The sequence below is a fragment of the Osmerus eperlanus genome, chromosome 28 (assembly GCF_963692335.1).
Source record: "Osmerus eperlanus chromosome 28, fOsmEpe2.1, whole genome shotgun sequence".
NCBI lineage: Eukaryota > Metazoa > Chordata > Actinopteri > Osmeriformes > Osmeridae > Osmerus > Osmerus eperlanus.
In genome coordinates, this window is record NC_085045.1 from 1,486,696 (window position 1) to 1,505,262 (window position 18,567).

At 48.8% G+C, this 18,567-nt stretch overlaps 3 protein-coding genes across 7 annotated transcripts; 1 reads left to right on the forward strand and 2 right to left on the reverse strand.

Moving 5' to 3' along the window:
* Positions 1-8,051: 8,051 nt before the first annotated feature.
* LOC134014999 (probable gluconokinase) lies at positions 8,052-10,235 on the forward strand. Of its 2 annotated transcripts, none has more exons than XM_062454258.1 (5): positions 8,052-8,205; positions 8,484-8,514; positions 8,615-8,701; positions 9,051-9,094; positions 9,764-10,235. In XM_062454258.1, the coding sequence occupies exons 1-5, from the start codon at positions 8,168-8,170 to the stop codon at positions 10,110-10,112; spliced, it is 549 nt and encodes a 182-aa protein (XP_062310242.1). In that variant the 5' UTR covers positions 8,052-8,167; the 3' UTR covers positions 10,113-10,235. The 2 variants fall into 2 exon arrangements, with proteins under 2 accessions (XP_062310242.1, XP_062310243.1); XM_062454259.1 differs by having other exon boundaries at positions 8,053-8,262.
* Positions 10,236-11,524: 1,289 nt separating this feature from the next.
* On the reverse strand, positions 11,525-14,263 carry LOC134014998 (ubiquilin-1-like). Of its 2 annotated transcripts, none has more exons than XM_062454257.1 (7): positions 13,986-14,263; positions 13,149-13,353; positions 12,911-13,050; positions 12,676-12,759; positions 12,350-12,459; positions 11,975-12,149; positions 11,525-11,791 (listed from the first exon to the last, which is right to left on the reverse strand). In XM_062454257.1, exons 1-7 carry the CDS (start codon positions 14,106-14,108, stop codon positions 11,765-11,767), a joined length of 864 nt encoding a protein of 287 aa, XP_062310241.1. In that variant the 5' UTR covers positions 14,109-14,263; the 3' UTR covers positions 11,525-11,764. The 2 variants fall into 2 exon arrangements, with proteins under 2 accessions (XP_062310241.1, XP_062310240.1); XM_062454256.1 differs by having other exon boundaries at positions 11,526-11,791; positions 12,350-12,465; positions 13,986-14,249.
* Positions 14,264-14,304: 41 nt separating this feature from the next.
* gkap1 (G kinase anchoring protein 1) lies at positions 14,305-18,561 on the reverse strand. Of its 3 annotated transcripts, none has more exons than XM_062454251.1 (13): positions 18,435-18,561; positions 17,572-17,804; positions 17,142-17,300; positions 16,879-16,953; positions 16,633-16,777; positions 16,443-16,471; positions 16,180-16,332; positions 15,843-15,929; positions 15,672-15,735; positions 15,484-15,554; positions 15,306-15,383; positions 15,143-15,186; positions 14,305-14,791 (listed from the first exon to the last, which is right to left on the reverse strand). In XM_062454251.1, the coding sequence occupies exons 2-13, from the start codon at positions 17,794-17,796 to the stop codon at positions 14,722-14,724; spliced, it is 1,200 nt and encodes a 399-aa protein (XP_062310235.1). In that variant the 5' UTR covers positions 17,797-17,804; positions 18,435-18,561; the 3' UTR covers positions 14,305-14,721. The 3 variants fall into 3 exon arrangements, with proteins under 3 accessions (XP_062310235.1, XP_062310234.1, XP_062310237.1); XM_062454250.1 differs by having other exon boundaries at positions 18,429-18,546; XM_062454253.1 differs by lacking the exon at positions 15,143-15,186 and having other exon boundaries at positions 18,429-18,551.
* Between the last annotated feature and the right edge of the window lie 6 nt (positions 18,562-18,567).

An 18,567-nucleotide genomic window follows, 5' to 3' on the forward strand; every position in this document is an offset into this window, starting at 1 on the left:
TGTCTGAACTGTGATCAGAGGAAAGATGTCCTCCCTATTGTCCATAAACAACCAAAGATCAATAATCACTCCACATTATGACCTGCTCATGATCAATAAACCAATCACACGCAAACACTAATGTGAACTCTCTCTCTCACACACACAAGCAGGCATGCACCCATGCCTGTGATTGAGTATGCGTTTATGTGTGTGTGTGTATGTGTTGTATATGGTACAAATTCCATATACAACACACACTACACAATTACATAACAATGTGTGTACAGTATACGTCCGTGAGTGTGTGTGTTTCTGGTCCTTCACTCCTAGAGCTGCTGATGCTGGTGAATCTGTGCTCGGCTGAGCACCGTGATTGAATCCAGCTGGTAATCGGTCACTTGCCCTTGCTGTCATTACTCTGTGATTTACGAAACAAGGCTCTGGCCGTGAACTCAACAGCCACAGCTGTCAATCACAGCCGGTCACCACAGCAACACCACAATCAGTCAGTCAAATGGAAATCGCGCTTTCTTTTCAGGATGATATAATATTGGAGTAGATGGGGCTCTGTGGGCTTTCTGTGTGTTTGTGTGTGTGTGTGGATAGGGAGGGGGGGGGGAGGGAGGGAGGGAGGGAGGGAGGGAGGGAGGGAGGGAGGGAGGGGGGGAGGGAGGAGGGAGGGAGGGAGGGAGGGAGGGAGGGAGGGGGGGGGAGGGAGGGAGGGAGGGAGGGAGGGAGGGGGGGGGAGGGAGGGAGGGAGGGAGGGAGGGAGGGAGGGAGGGAGGGAGGGAGGGAGGGAGGGAGGGAGGGAGGGAGGGGGGGGGAGGGAGGGAAATAGAAAGTGACAGAAAACACAAAAAGCTCAAAAGACAAGAAAGAGAGTGAGAGAAAGTGAGGGAGAAAGAAAAGAGGAGTTAGGGTGTGTGTGTTTGTGTGTGTGTGTGTGTGGGGGGGGGGGGTCGTTTTCATGTCCAACAAGAGGTAAATGCATTTTTCAAAGAGCTCTGCATGAATTATTCACCTGGTCAGGCTGTTTCTACATGATCTCTCTTAATGATGGTAAAGTGCTTTCTCTTCAACTTCAGACACAAGACATCTGACTTCAGCTGAGTGCCCTCAAGCGCGTGTGTGTGCGTGTCTGTGAGTGTGTGTGAAGGTGTGTGTGTCTGTGAGTGTGTCTGTGAGTGTGTGTGAAGGTGTGCGCAGTGAAAGGAAAGTCCTTTTTGTCTCAGCGCTCGAGCACTCAGCAAAAAGAAGACAGGAGTTGCCACTGCAAACAAACCGCAGCTTATCACACACACACACCACACACACCACACACACACAGAAACAAATTCAGGGGTCATCCTCCTTGGTGGGACACTAGGACCCTGAAGCCCCTGCTCCATTTCCAAACACTGGTAATTAAAATGCATGCCAACTCAATTATGACTGGTCCTTATCTACGCTGCTGGAATTCATATCACTACAAGCCCGTGCTAACTGGCTATGAGTCAGGGAACAGCTTACAAGAGGAGGGGGGGGTGATGATGAGGAGAAGAGGAGAAGAGAGGTGAGGAGGAGGGGTGAGGTAGAAGGTGGGTGGGACTAGGGTAGAGAGAGACTGGGGGAGGAGTGAGGATGATAGAGGGAAGGTTTGGGTCCCTCCCAGACTAAACCACTGGTGGGTTAAACCCCAGAACAGGTACCATCCCCTTCTTCCTGCACACCTAGAATACAAACCCCAAAACACCCCCCAAAACACCCCCCAAAACCACGTGATGGTTGAATCCAGACCGAGTAAACGGCGTATGATGCCCGCCATTACGAGGTCAATAAAGACAAAACCATAAGCTTGACAGCCAACTTAGAGCACTTTAAAAACGCAGTTTTCTAGGTGAATTAAACAATACAAAAAGCAAAAAAACTCAAACTATGATCTCTGTCTTTTATATTCAGGTGTTGTGGTGAATCTCTGGCTGAGCATCCGCTCTTAATAAAGACATTTGGCCGGGATTAGCATGTGGCTAATATTCTTTGTGATTGGAGCAGTTCTGCTGCTAGCCTTCGTATCCCATTGAGCCCCATTACATTACCACAACCTTGACTTACTGGAAGGAGACAAACCCATTACCTTGGATCCCTCCCACACACACACACACACACACTACACACGAACATACGTGCACACACACACCCACACGCGAAGATGAAGGTGATGGCGTACACGCACACATCAGATGGGAGATGGGGTTGGGGGGGAGTGATGGGGGAAGGTGGAGATTGGGGGCTACATTCATAAATTAGCAGTATGTGATCCCTGACCAATCAGCTGTAATGGCCTATGTATCACTATAGAGGGATATGACGCAACGAGAGAAGAGGACATCAAGCGAGGGAGGTAATGATGTGTGAGTGTGTGTGTGTGTGTACTGTTTGAGTAGGGGTCTTATCTCTGCTCCTCAGCACGAAAGAAAAATTTATGAAGGAGAAAAACAATCTGTGACTGTCGGTGGTGTGGAACCACAGGATGAGAGGGAGAGATATGAGAGGGATGAGAGGGAGAGGGATGACAGGGAGAGGGATGAGAGGGAGAGAGGGATGACAGGGAGAGAGGGATGACAGGGAGAGAGGGATGAGAGGGAGAGAGGGATGAGAGGAGAGAGGGATGAGAGGGAGAGAGGGATGACAGGGAGAGGGATGACAGGGATGAGAGGGAGAGGGATGAGAGGGAAAGAGGATGAGGGCAATTGTTTTGGAGCATGGCAGATGGGGAGAGGAATGAGAGTGGGCGTATGTTTGTGTGTTTCTGTGTGTGTGTGTGTGTGTGTGTTTCTGTGTGTGTGTGTGTGTGTTTCTGTGTGTGTGTGTCTATGCGTCCTTGTGTACACGTCTGTCTGTGCAAAAAGACGCAGGAAAGAGAGATGATGTGTGTGTGTATTTAAAGAAAGAGAGACCAGAGAGAGAGACCAGAGAGAGAGACCAGAGAGAGAGACCAGAGAGAGAGAAAGTGAGTGTGTCTGTGTGTGTTGGCTGCCAGCTCTTTAATCATTTATCCAACATCTAGCAGTGTGACTTCAGACCTCAGGCTATGTGGATGTTTACGTGCGCGTGGGGGGGAGGGGGAAGGGGGCAAACACACACCAACACTCACACACACTGACACACACAAACACACACCAACACTCACACACACTGACACACACAAACACACACCAACACTCACACACACTGACACACACAAACACACACCAACACTCACACACACTGACACACACAAACACACACCAACACTCACACACACTGACACACACAAACACACACCAACACTCACACACACTGACACACACAAACACACACCAACACTCACACACACTGACACACACAAACGCGCTCAACAGAGTAAACACACACAGCAATATTCTCCAGGGGAGAGGGGCGAGCTGTGTTTGCTCGGCTCAGACGCGTCGGTCCCTGTAGTTTATACACGATTAACCATATTTTAAGTAACCTGCTGAGTTGATCACGTTGTGAATCAAGCAGGGTGCTGCCTGGACGTGGCTGGCTGGTAGACAGAGCAGCTGGCCTGGAGCCGAGATAGAAGGAACATCTCTCTCTGTCTTTGTAACTCTATCCTGGCACACAGTCCCAGCCTCAGTGTATGGTATCTGTTACAGATAAGACACTAGGGCTAATTGGCCTGAAAGCCTTGTAAGTACTATGGGGTGTGTGTCGGTGTGTGTGAGAGAGAGAAACATAGAGAGAGAGACAGAGAAAGAGATATAGTGAGACAATGAGAAAGAGTTAGAGTGATATCAGTTGCTTATAAATGTATGTGTGAAGATGTGCGTGCGTGAGGGAGAGAGAGGGGAGAGAGAGGAGAGAGAGGAGAGAGAGAGGAGAGAGAGAGGGGAGAGAGAGGAGAGGGGAGAGAGAGGAGAGAGAGAGGGGAGAGAGAGGAAAGAGAGAGGGGAGAGGGAGAGAGAGAGAGGAGAGAGAGAGGGGAGAGGAGAGAGAGAGAGAGAGAGAGAGAGAGAGAGAGAGAGGAGAGAGAGGGGAGAGGGAGAGAGAGAGAGGAGAGAGAGAGGGGAGAGAGAGGGGAGAGAGGAGAGAGAGAGGAGAGAGAGAGATGCAGATAGAAAGAGCGACAAAGGGAGTAGAACATCAAATAAGAGTGGGATGTGTGAAGGCAGAACCTTGCATGATCGTTCGGTTTTCAGTTTGGCACACGTGTTGATTCTAGAAGACACCAGGCTGGACAGGCAGGACGGTGGAACCAGAAGAGAGTCTCAACATCCATCCAATCATCATCCAATCATCAAATCCATCCAATCATCATCCGTGACCTCCTGATGTGGAGCTTTCTCCTTCCTCTCCACAGCGTTCCTTCATCCTCCTGTTCTCTGTCTGCCTCCCGTTCTCTCCTCCCTTTCTTCTCCTCTCTCTCTCCCTCTCCCTCTCTCCTTCTCTCCTCTCTCTCTCTCCCTCTCTCCTCTCCCCTCTCCCTCTCTCTCCCTCTCTCCTCTCCCTCTCTCCTCTCCCTCTCTCTCTCTCCTCTCCCTCTCTCTCTCTCCATCATCTCCGTTACTTGGTGAAGTCGGGAGGATTGATCTCTTTTTTTCTCTTTAGTCATCTTTGGATAAACTTCAAAGACGTGCCGCGGAGTGGAATAAAAATAGAAAGATGCTATTTATAACCTGGGTAAAGAATGCCAACTAACCAAAACACTGACACAGCCTCAGCAAAACACACACAAACAATGTATCTCACCCACACAGCCTCACACCCTACAATTGTTGACTCTATGAAACATAATATGTGCTTCAGTCTTCCTACGAATTTTAAAATAGAACTTCAGAACAGAACGTGTATCGATAAGGTTACTTATACAGGAATAGAAGTAGTCAATATACACCAGGATGAATCACACACTGTCTCTCTTTCTCTCTCTTTTTTTTTTCTCTCTCTTTTTTTTTTTCTTTTCTCTCTCTCTCTCTCTCTCTCTCTCTCTCTCTCTCTCTCTCTCTCTCTCTCTCTCATCTCTCTCTCTCTCTCTCTCTCTCCTCTCTCTCTCTCTCTCTCTCTCTCTCTCTCTCTCTCTCTCTCTCTCTCTCTCTCTCTCTCTCCTCTCTCTCTCTCTCTCTCTCTCTCTCTCTCTCTCTCTCTCTCTCTCTCTCTCTCACACACACACACTGTCCAGCTGTCTTTCTAGATGTCTCTCTCTCATGCATGGTGGAGAGAGCATCGGTGACAGCTGCTAATGTGGGGCTGTTGAAGGACAGTGATCTTCCTTAATTATACATGAAGTGTCTAAAAGAGAGAGGTGGAGGACAGAGACACAGCTAGAAGAGAGAAAGGGAGGGAGGAGGAGAAAGAGAGATAAGAGAGAGTAGGAGAGAGAGAGAAAGAGAGAGAGAGAGAGAGAGACAATAGTACAAGCACTGCAGCTGACCTGAACCTACACTAACACTGCACGTACAATACAAAACTCCATCCATGAAACTTGCAGCGTGACAACATACCATCATAAATATACATGTCACACACAGTGACTCAGAGGGTACACAGAGCCCAGCGCGCCAGCTCTCCATCCTTCTCATCTCCTACTCTCCTCCACCCCTCACCTCCTGACCTCCACCCCCTCACCCTCCTTCCAAGAGAACAAACTGGTACCCAGAAGCCCGCTCTATGAGCCTGTCAGTGGGCCCCGAGCTCTCCTGACGGCCTTAAGGAGCTCCCTGGATGACCGTGTCGGAGCGGGGCAGGGAGAAGAAGTCCTGGAACAGTGAAAAGCGTGTTGTTGTTGGAGCAGAAGCCTGCGTGAGGAGGAAGTTCATGAAATATGCAGAGCAATCCGAGACAGAACAGAAAACCATTAAGGCGTGAGGAGGACGCGGAGCGGGGCCGCGAACAAGCAAAAATGCTTGTTTCCTATGAGAGAGAGAGAGAGAGAGAGAGAGAGAGAGAGAGAGAGAGAGAAGAGAGAGAGAGAGAGAGATGGGGAAGGGGGGCTACTGGCACACACACACACGTGCAGGTACACACACACACCCACACACATAAACACAACCTAACAGCACTTAAGAGTTGCTGTAAATCATTGATGGGGTGGATGTGGAGGAGCAGACGAACACTTAGCTGACAGGCCGGCGTGTGTGCGGCCTGGAGGCGGGGTGAGCCTTCTCCACGCTGGCCGAACAGCAGAAACACTTTAACTACACTTGACTACAAGAGTGACACTGATGCTCTGGTAAAAGTAGTCTTTACACACACACACACACACACACACACACACAAGTAAATACATGTAAAGAATATGCCTGAGTACACCCCCAACTGATGTTAGATTGTTGGAACACTTCCTATCAAGTCAGTCACAGAAGTCAGGCCACACCCATAGAACCACCGACAATCCGTTGAAAACTTCCTTGCAATTTTAGATGCTGATCGCGGGCGGCGGCAGCGACAGCCACACGGGGAGGAGAGTGCCACGCGCAGTGGAACCACGACAGATGACAGTTGCCGTCGTCTCACGGTATATGTGACCAATCAATCAAGTACTGGTCAGTGGCAACTACCGATACAAATGGTTCCCTTTCTAATATCAAACATGAGTATCGTCATTCACCAATAGGACTACAGCTGGTATTGTATATTATAGTGTGTAATTTTATAGACAGCATGTATTAGCTATTCACCACAATGCCTCCAAACTAAGCGGTTCTTAATGATGATCACATCAAGCTGTTAAGATGGCCATCGTTGACACCGTAATAGCATCTGAAGAAAACAATTGGCTGTTTCAGTAGAATATATTTGTCGATCAGGCGCACCCAACGCAATAATGTCAGGGGTCATTAAAATCACAATAAGATCATCGCGTACTGGGGGTGCAAGCATGGTCGCCCTACCTGGATGCTGCACGAGATCTCGGAGTCGTCTAGTAACCGAATCGTGCATTGAATGTCCTGATCTAGGGAGCGGATGCTTGGACTGCGAAACCGGAGCATTTTCATTCTCCTGTCGTTCTGTCCCCGTTCCACATATCATACACTCGCAGTTGGTCGCAGTGACGTGGTCCGCGTAGGGATGTATGCAAAGAACTGTCTCGAGGAGGGAGGCTGCATCTGTCGCCTGCACGAGAAGACTGGTCGGCTCAGCATCTCTCTCTCTCTCTCTCTCTCTCTTTTTCTCTCTCTCTCTCTCTCTCTCTCTCTCTCTCTCTCTCTCTCTCTCTCTCTCTCTCTCTCTCTCTCTCTCTCTCTCTCTCTCTCTCTCACCTTCTCTCTCTCTCTCTCTCACCTTCTCTCTCTCTCTCAATCTCTCTGTCGGTAGATCACATAGTGCGCCTTGGATGCGCTCTTGCGCGCCACTTATTTCCCAACCGATAGTTTTTCACACACTTTGGATTTTTACCTCCTATTCATCAAATATTACGATTTTTCTTGATTTACATTTGTATTTATTCATGAATCTAAATAAATTTTGCTCTCCGCTACCGTGTCCACCGTGTAGTATTCTTATTTAAACAATTATACTCAGCTCCAGGACCAGCGAGGACATATTCATGTTATGTACATACCTTGTTAATGGCCTCATTTGGACTGGTAGCCTGTCTGAAGCCATGCGGTTGTTTTTGTGCGGTAGCTGTCATGGGCTGTTCATTACACTGCCAGCGCCACCTGCAAGCATTTTCAATCAAATAGAAGAAAAAAAACCTAATGTAAATCAAAACATTACTTTAAAAGGATTTCAAATGCCAATTGAGCAAGGTGTGTTATGAATTCCAACAATAGAACGGGTTCAATTAATTAATTAATTTCACCTTTACCATGATATTATTACATTCCATAACATACTTTGCACTGTAGGCTACATCAGCCTATACTGCGTAGGCCAAATTACTTCAATATTGGTCTGCAATTGTTGCAACCGTATTTCACCGTGCCGTGTTTTTTATGCAAAACGACGGACGAATAACTAGGTTACATTACACTACAGTTCAGCATGGTATGTATCTAGAATGCGTTGAATTGTTTTCCAATATAGTGTACTGTCCCTTTAAGTCTAACGGGGCGGCTTTTCAATGGTGCGTCACTATACGCATCATACCAAAACAACCGGCAGCGGTAGTATTCTGGGCCACGATCAACTTCGGAGCCAGCGAGCTTCGACGGGAGCCCGGGCAAAACAGAGACCAAGAGAAATGATATATATTATAATGGGAGTCTCCGGCACCGGAAAGTAGGTGTTAGCTGACTGTCCGTGTCCGTTCCCACGTTGTGAAGTGCCGTTAAAAGGGTGAGGTGTTATATCTCTTTGCCACGGGTGATGAACTGACAACCGACCATGAATGAACCACCTGCCCCGTTTCGGGTTTAAAGTTCCACATTGCGTAACCTCTGTTTTGTTGACCGTATTCCTATTGTTGTCTAAACATGTAGATAAACGTTATGAATCATTGTAATTGTTTGAGCTGGAGGGACCAAGTGATTAAAGTGTTGGTTTTTACCCATCGCTAGATCAACGTTAGGGATCTTCCTGTCGGAAAAGGTAGGCAATATTAAATCTCATTCTTAATATTTAACTTGTTCTGTTCACCCGTGCGTGACGTTATGGCCTCGACCGACTTGACCGTCTCTCCTCCTATCAGCTCGGGTGGCCGTTGCACGAGGGGGATGACTTTCACCCGCGGGAGAACGTTGAGAAGATGGCTCGCGGGGAGCCCCTCACAGACCAGGTGGCCAAACGCATTACCGTTTCACTCATCGCTCCCGGTCGGTGTGCATGCGCGTGTGTATGTCATGGGATTGTTGTTTGATATGATGCATCATGAGTGCACCGAGTTCTCAGAACGGTTCTAAATCTCAATCTGGTCTGGCTCATATAGAGGAACCACATTTTGAGAGAGGGAGAGAGCAGAGAGAGAGATCACTGGCTTGTAAATGTTTGTGTGTGTGTGAGAGACAGAGATTTGGCTGGCCGTGCTGGCAGGGTAAAGCATGTTCCTGTCTCGGTAAGGTGTCAGATTATTAAAGCCTAAATCTGGTCTTTGAGGCTGATTCTGTGTGTTCTCTCCAACTCTGTAGGACAGAATACCCTGGCTGCTGAAACTACATGATGTTGTACTTAGGTAACTATGCTGTCCACACACACACGCACGCACACACACACACACACTTCACTGTAAATTGGACTCAGATTAAACAGCATTGTTTTTTGGCAAAGGTGCATGTTTCCGAGAAAGGGAGAGAGGGCGTGCGAGATGGAGTGAGAATGAAAATGTCAGATAAAAGATGCACCCTAAACAAGATAAAAAAAGGAGGGAGAGGAAGATGGAATGAGGGAGGTGGAAGGAGAGGAGGGAGAGAGGGAAGGAAGGAAGGAAGGAAGGAGAGAGGGAAAGAGAAGGAGAGGAAGATGGAGCAGAGGAGGGAGAGAGAGAAAGAGAGGGAGCAGAGGGAGAGGCTTTGACGGCTCATTTAAAATCTGTGTGACGACTTCAAAGAGCTGCAGCCCCCTTTAGACTAATTCTGCCCTCCCTACCTCGATCCCTTCCTCTCTCATTCCTTCTCTCCCTCCCTTCCCCCCCCTGATAATCCTCCTTCTCTCTTTACCGTTTAGTCACACTCCTTATCCCTCCATGTTTGTTTCCAGCACCAGCTCCTGTGTCTGTAGTTCTACTGTGTCTGTAGTTCTATTGTGTCTGTAGTTCTACTGTGTCTGTAGTTCTACTGTGTCTGTAGTTCTACTGTCTGTAAAGTTCTACTGAGTGTGTGGTTGACTGACCTGTATTTTCCAGAGAGAGGTCTGCTGGTTCAGACGCCATCGTGGTGTGTTCAGCCCTCCGCCACCTCTACAGACAGATCCTTCTGTTCGGCCGCAGTGACCTCACTTCCTGTCCTGCCCAGGCTGCCCCGCCCACCCCGCCGGATGTGTGGTTCCTCTTCCTGTACGGCTCCTATGACCTCATCCACAGCAGGATGCTGGCCCGCAGGGGACACTTCATGTCACCTGACCTCCTGCGCTCCCAGTTCGACGTCCTGGAGCCTCCGTCGGAGGAGGAGAACGCCCTGACGCTGGACATCCGCAGGAGCAACGCCGACATCGCCATGGAGATAAAGGCCCACTTCCTCAGCATCAGCTCGTAACCATGGACACGGCTGGGGAGGACTAAGACCCTGATCGCTGCCTTCACAGCAGCAATGGAGAACCCTAACCCTTTTTTTAATGAGTCAAAACACAGCACATAATAAATATGTTTTTGGATGGTCTCACATGCAGCCTATTCTAGTAACTGTTCCGATTTTCATCTGTTATTTAGGGGGCAAGCAAACTGTAGTCTAGTGTCTGGGCAGCCCTACCATAAACCCAGGTAAGTCCTGTATCTACCTCGGACTTTGGGGCCCTGTAACCCAGGAACTGTGACAGATACAGGAAGCGTGGCAGCCTCCAGTGAGCATGGGTTAGTCCCACCATGAACCCAGGTAAACCCTGCAGCTAGAGGGCAGGGCAGGGAGGGGGAGGGGAGGAGGGGGGGGGGAGGAGGGGGGGGGGAGGAGGAGGGGGGGGGGAGGAGGAGGGGGAGGAGGGGGGAGGAGGAGGAGGGGGGAGGAGGAGGGGGAGGAGGGGGGGGGGGGAGGAGGGGGAGGCTCGGACGGCTTCAGGCAGGCTGGGTTATAGCGGGCTTCTGTTAAAGCCTGTAGGCCAGACTACAAACCGCCTGGAGGTCTCCTGGGAACCAGGATCACTAACCTCCAGGGAAGACCTCCACCCCCCCCCCCCCCCACTCTCCCTCCCGCACCATCCCAGAATCATGGAGCCATTTTGGGGAGGGGTGCGTCATCTCCTAGCCCCAACCAGGGGTATTTCAGGAGCTTCTAATCCAGCCCGAATCCCCTCGGCTGTACTCATATCTCTCACACACACTCACATCAAGACGGAGCATAACACACACACACACACTCAAAGACGGGGTGAACACACACACACGCTGACATCAAGATGGATGTACATAACTGAGTCTTTGGTGTGTGCACACACACACTTATAACCCCCATCTGACGATACCATGTGTGTGTTGATCCAGGCAAGGACACAGACACACACACGAAAAGGTAGAATAGAACAGCCCATAACAAGAGTCTCTCATAAATACAGGGACTCATGTGCCTGTCTCCTACTTTGGGGAATTAATTAAAACCTTTAAAGTATCTGATAGAGACACAGACTTCCTATCTAATACCTGGTATCAGTATGCAACTGCCACCTAGTGGACAGACTTATGCACTACAGGCTAGAACTAGAATAGATGTCATTTACAGACTTAATGGCAGATAACACTAATACCAGAGGTTTAATCTGACATTTGTACCCGGGGGGGGGGGGGGGGGGGTCTACTTTCGGAAGGATTTCAGTCGGGCTGAATTCAGAACCTAGTGATGACAAAATATATACAAGAACACCAAAGATCATAATGATTTTGAAAGGGCTCGTTTTGACAGTTATTGATGTCCATGCATGTTTTGAATACATATATTGAATGAAAGACGTCACAAATCTTTTTTTTGCGTTTCTTTTTTTTTACCACTTTCCAGTCTTACATACAGTACACACAACCAAACACTGGACCTGTGTGTTAGGAGGGCTGTGTGTGTGTGTGTGTTAGGAGGGTTATGCGTGTGTATTAGGGGTTGTGTGTGTGTGTTGGGGGGGCTGAGCCCAGCAGGTGCTCTCTGGCAGCGCTGACGTCTCTTCCAGTAGAGAGGCAGGTTGGCCTCTCTGTTCAGGAAGCCTCTTGAACTCAACTCCTCTGCTCCTCACCAGGGCCCTGCACACACACACGTATATACACACCCACAGAACTTTCCTAGAACAAGTATCTTTTTTACAAGAGACAGTGGTAAAACGCCAACATTTGACAAAGAGAGGAAAATAAAAACGTATCTAAGACACACAAAAACATTCATGGAAGCTAAAAAGACACTCAAACAGAGTGGCTGAAGAGGGTGACCTGCTGGCTGGTTCTGGCCAGGGCCTGTAACATCTGCTGCACAAACTCCTGCTGCTGATGCTGTTGCTCCGTTTCCACAGCAACCTGCGGCCCGTTGCCGGGGTCGTCAGGGGCGGAGTCAGGGGGTGACCCTGGGGCGGGGCTATAGCCGGTGTCTGCTTCTCCCAGAACAACCCTCACAGAACAGAGAAGAAAAACCTAACTTTCATGTGGTGATGATTGTCCTCTGTGTTGGATAGAGATGAATGTGGATGCAGAGAGATAATGGGGCACTGTACGCATGTATGCATTTGTGTAGTCTATTCATTTAGCAGTGTGTGTGTGTGTGCATGTTTGTGCATGTGTGTGTGTGTGTGTGTGCAGGCCTCTCCCCACCCTGGTATGAGCCTCGGAGCCTCGGCCGCCAGAACCTGCAGGCCCTGCTGGATCTGAGTGAGGGCCCTCACGGCCCTGGGGTTTAACATGGCCGCCAGGACCTCCGGGCTCTGCACCTGGCCAATCACACATGCCGTTACTGCACTCTCCACCAATCACAGACACTCTTTACTGACCCTCCCTCTTGGCGCCTTCTTGCTTTACTGTTGTGGAATTGTGTCAATGTTTCTAGAATAATTGAAGTTCAGTCTCGCTGTTGCATGAAGAAGCAATGACAAGTTTCTCTTTGGAGGAAGGGCCAATCAGAACAATGCCTGTTTTCTAACCTGTTGCAGGAATTCTGGGAGATGAAGTCTAATTTCCTCCTGGAGTTGGGGATTCCCAGCAAACAGAGGGTTGCTCAACATCATCTGAAACAGAAATATAGCCGTGATGGCAGACTAGCATTGATATGTGTGTTTGTCCGTGTGTGTGTGCATGTGTGTATGTGTTTGGGTGTACTTGTGTGCGCGTTTAACCGTCATGCGTGTGTTTACATGTGTGTGTTTACGTGTGTGTGACCTGTGCGGCGAAGTCTGGGTTGTGGCTGAGGCAGTCCAGCATAGTGCTAGCGCAGGGTCCAGACATCATGCTCTCCAACATCCCAGGTTGCTCTGTGAGCCGCTGCAGCATTGCCTGCATGGCTGAACTGAACACTTCATCTGGAGAGAGAGAGCAGGGGGAGGGAGAGAGAAACTATTGCGAGATTCAGACATAACATACAAATTTGCTATAAAACTTTTTGCGAGCGTGTGCGTACCTCCCATTGCTGCCCCCAGATTGGCTGTGGAGCTGCTCTGAGGGGCGTGGCTAATCTGGGCTGGGTCGATTGTGGGTGTGGTCACAGCAGCAAGAGAGCTGGCAACAGTGGGCAGGGCCCAGGGGTTGGGGAGGGGATGGATGGTCTCCAGGTCGGAAGGCGTTTCCCCCGGCGACGGGGTTAGCAACGAGGGACTTCCTCCAAACTAGGCCAGAAGAAGAGGAACTTTACAGACAAGCTAAAAATACAGTACAGTTAGTTTTATCTTTGAGCCACCTGCACAATAGTTCTATAGGTACAGCACATATATATATATAAAGAGAGGGAGTGAGAGATACAAACACTACAATCTCTAATGCAATAAATCTCTCTTTGACTCACTTATCTTCACTGCAAGGACCGAGCAAAGCTGCTGTTTGTGCCCAGTCATGCCCTCTGCCTGGAAGGGCCTTTCTAAATCTCACATAAAAGGTTTCATGCATTTCTATTCTAAATCTTACAGCAAATTAAGCATGGAATCTGACTAAGGCATATGATATAGCTCAGTCATTGTATTTGCTGTCATAATTACAGAGCTACCAGAGAAGGTATGAGAAGCGTCATCTGCTGAACAGTAAGGGCAGCATCACAAGGGTAAGCAAATATTCGTTTAAACACGCTGTCTGTGAATGCTTAAGTATAAACACACAGGAGATCTATGGTGACTATTTAACAGTTCTACGATCATCATCATTATGGCACACCATATTTGCTATTGGTTAGCCAAGCGCCACATTGCGCGTAGGCGATAGTTCGTTAACAAGTTTACACACCGGGGGACATTTCTAACGGACTGACCTGTCTGACGCTGCCGTTCCCTGGAAGGACAAGGTCTTCCTTCTCCTCTGGAGTTTTTACGGTAACTTTGATCGTTAAATCCATCGCTAAAGCATTTTCGTAGTTCCCAACAGGATCAGACATCCCTCGTCTCAAGAACGGTACAGGGAGTGGTACCGGTCAAGGCCGGACGCTGGATCAAACTGCACGTTCGGAGGACCGTGATATAGCCTAACACGCACGCGCTTTTACGGTACGGCTTTAAAGATGCAACTCATGGCAGTTTAAAGACACACCGGCTCGAAATACGTCTACAAATAAGTACACTCTCAAGACATGAGTTGATACACTGAAAAAGAAGTTTATTGACTTTATACAGTGGAGAAAAAAAACATACATTTCACACCTGTCATTTGGCATCAAACCAACCAACCAGAGTAGAGGAAGGTAGGGGTGAGGCTTAAGAGTGTTGTACACCAAATCCGAAGAGAACAGGAGTCATGGTGACATCAAACCACGCCCACCATCATCAAACTCAAGTGTTTAATTAGAGCAACCTTTTAAAAAGCCTGTACTTGCACTTTGCAATGCCACACACCCTAGGTGTCAGGGTACTTATCGCGTGTGTATATTTACCCTTGTATTCGATACTGTGGGACATGCAGAGTGCATGAACATGCGGTGACAGGAGAACGTAAAAACCCTCAAGGAGCAGGAGAAGAGGAGTGTCTTGATTCGTTTGTAATTGTTATTGTAGTCAGTTAAGTTCCTTCTCTCCGACGCATTCATAGATCCGACTCCAAGCCCTTCTTGCCCTTCCTGTTGCCCTGCCAACCAACAGAGACCAGGAAAAGAATGTGAGTTGTCCTGGTGAACCTAGGGCCAACCGGCCTGCAGAGCTGTCAACATGACAGGCCCAGGGACCAATGACAGCTGTTGCCTATATCAGAAGGCGGGACTTTTGGGATGTCCCTGACCTTCAAAACCAACTAAAACTTAGACACATGAATTGTAAGGTAGCTCCAACTGAATAATCTCTCTTATCTGCTCCAGCACATTTACACCACAGAGAAGTCTTTTTGATGGGTCCTTATCAGAGATGATGTCTTAGGCTGGTTAATGTTGAGTCCTCGGCTAGCCTTGGAGTGTGTTCTGATTATGACTCCTAGAGCTGTTACCTTGGCCTACCATGTCTGACTTCCTGTCTGACTTCCTCTCTGCCCTATGAGGAGCACACACACACACACACCTAATATTTACAGACACAACACACGCTTGGTTGCTGTCATAACTAATATTGTCTTGGTGTGAGTGTTTGTGTGCGTGTATGTGGTTTCATACCTGATGTTTCGGCTGTTCGGATTGTAAACCTTTCACTTTTGATTTCTCCTGTTCCAACGAGGCGTGAAGTGACGTCACCTGGAACAAACGACGAGCAGTCTGATGAAGCAAGCAGTACACGGCTGACGCAATACTAAATACACACACACACAGTGTACACACACACACACACACACACCTGTGAGGACAGCTCTTCTTTGATGTTTAGAAGCTCCTCCACTTGTAGAAGGATCTCTGCTTTATCTTTCACTGTTGGGGAAGGATGTGTGTGTGTGTGTGGTAAAACAACAGTTAGCATCGTATCGAGTCGTACAAGCTCTCTTGTGGGGTCTTAATGTCTGGCTGACCCTAGCCAGTAAGACTCACTCTCTCCCTGCTGGAGCATCTTCAGCAGCTGGGAGTTCCTGGCCTTCACTTCCTTGTATTTAACCTGCGGAGGTGGAGGTGGGCAGGATTAAACACGCGACTCATACGAACACAAACCAGTAGTTTCACAGGGATACAGTATCACACACACGCGCACACACACACACACACCTCCCACTGTGAGATGATCTTCTTCAGCTTTTCTATCTCCTGGTCCTTCTTCTCCAGGTTGTACTTCAGTTGCTCTGCTCGGGGGTCCTGGGGGGGTGGAGGGTGGAGGGAGGGGTTATACAGACCGCTCCCTCCAGACCACCTGGACCACCAGAGTAGGTGTGTGTCCAGGCAGCCTGAGAGACAGACTCACAGAGGAACCTTTCTTCATCTGAGGAGCCAGCCTCGGTGGTAGTAAACGACACACTCCTTTTAAATGTGACTTTAAAACGAGTCAGACTCTGGAACAGGGAGTTGGGAGGTCGCGAGAGGCTCCGAGCCGATTGGTCGACCTTACCGGTTCGTGTTCCGTGGAGGTGGTGACCTCCTGGCCGCCGCTGGTGGAGAACTGCTCCCGTCTCTTCTCCTGCTGGACGATCTTGATCACGTCGTCCTCCAGCTTGTTGAAGAACCGGTCTTCTGGGGGTGCCGGATTGGCCGGTTTGAGCTCCTGAAAGGGGATTGGTTGATGTTGAAATTGGGTTGGAGGGGGTCAGACCTGCAGATGGACACAACAAGCGCTTCTGTAGCAACCCGTCCAAGGTCGGTTTTTCTACTCACGTCTTTTTCCTGCTTTTTATTCAGCTGTTCTGTTGGGAGGAAAACAAGGGTGTTATTAAACAAAACACACACATATGCGCTCACACACACACACATACGCGCTCACACACACACGCTGGCTCTACGGGTCAGCGTGTACATGTCAACACACGTGAGCAACATTCTGGACCAGCCTCTCTCCTTCCCTCACCTAGGTTCCCCTCCGCCTGGAAGTCCTTCAGAGAGACCGTCATCTTCTTGTCTTTCCCCTGCTGGTTTTTCTTTTTCTCCTTTTTCCCTCCTCCTGCTGCTGCTCCTCCTCTGGCCTTGGGAGAGGCTGTGTCTGTACCGTCGTCCTGAGGGGAGGTGACACACACACAGAACGTGGTTCCTCTTGGATGTGAAAGAAAACGTTTTTGGGTTTATTCAAGAATACGCTTTGTGACTGTGTCAGTACCTTGCATTGCTCAAACTCCAGTTTACTGAGAATAAGGGCCTTCTCTAGGTCTGCCTCGTACAGCTCACTGGTCAACTGCAGGGGAGGGAGAGAGAGACAGAGAGCGGAACAGGAAGTCAGCAGGAGAGACGTGGGGAAGGAACACACACTGTCAACTCACTTTCCATATTTCCATATTCACTCTTTATGTCTATATGTGTTGCGTCTCAATGTTTGTGTGTGTGTGTGTGAGTGTGTCGCTGTTCTCTGATTGGTCACTGCACCTGATCGTCCCGCTGCTTCCACTTCTGCCAACCTTCAGGGGGCGTGGCCTGGTCACCTGACAATGGGTTTAGCAGCTCATTGGCTACCGTCTGCAGCGACAGGGCGGGGGGCAGGGCGGTGGACTTCTGAGGGAGCTTCTTGAAGGCGAGACTCCGTAACTAGGCAACAGGTAGGCGGACAAGACTGAGTCAAAGTAGGCATACATAAACACAACGAGGCATCCATCTTGGAGAAATTAACTGTTTTCGGAAGGGAGAATTCAATCCTGGACTGTCTGGCTTTGAACACTATTGTCTTGTGGCTGTGTTACAACCATTTGGGTTTGTAACACAGCCCCCTCCACACACTGGAGGAAACCCAGACAATTCACTAGTGTTCAGGAGTGGGTGAGAGTATTAAAGTGAGAGTGAAAGAGTGACTGTTGGTCACCTCGTTGGCCTCGGTCTGTTGCTGCTCTTTCTTTTTCTTTCTCTTCTCCTTCTTCTTGTCGTTTCCCTGGATGGCCTTCCCACCCTTTCCCGTCCGAGACTTCACTGATTCACGCCCGCTTTTAGACTTGCCAGTCTCTGAATTTTCAGAGTCCGAATCAGAGTCTATCTGGAGGAGGGCGAAGCGGGAGGCCGTGGTGTGGACGGAGATCATTGTTGATGCCATCGAGATACCTGTGCGGAGGAGGCCACACAAAGACAATCACAAATACAGAGACCGTTAAGAGAAGGAGAACCCAACGCACTTGAAACATTGTTATGAGACAACGAGGCGCAAAGATATAATAACCTTATTTCCTACGTAGATACACTTTGTTATTAGCCTGCTAAGATTTTTATCATGATTTTTATTTGCCCCCAAACTGGAGCGGCTCCTAATGACATGCTATCGTCGTTTAGCAGCTGTATAATAGTAGCTACGACCCTATGACCACGTCAGCTGGCAAACCGCTCAGAAACCCTTTGTCACCAGTTAATAGAGTCCTTACTGTAGCAGGAGTAGCTACATTCGTCAGATTTGCTTAATAAGTTACAGCATACTGGTGTCCGGTCCGGAGTGAACAGATCTGTTAGCCAGCATGACCGAGGAGAAAGACGAGTCGAAAAGACAAGCTAGCTAGCCGGTTAGCATTACACTGCAGCAACAGTGGCATGCTAGCAAACGCAAATAAGTTTAAACTACGTAAGCACGTCCACCACAAGTACGGTTACCGGTGCTAAAATACACTAAATAATTAAAGTGTTGCGCATGATAGGTAGAACGCGAAAAATACTTCGGTAAAAAAAGTACAAACGTACTTTCACCTGTTTCAAGTCGCTGTATCCTCGGTTACCACACGTTCAGCACTCAGTCGGTAAAGTATGGTGGCCAGCACATACCAAAATTGCTTGTCTTTCACAACTCAAAACAACGGGTAGTAAACCCAAAAAACCAATA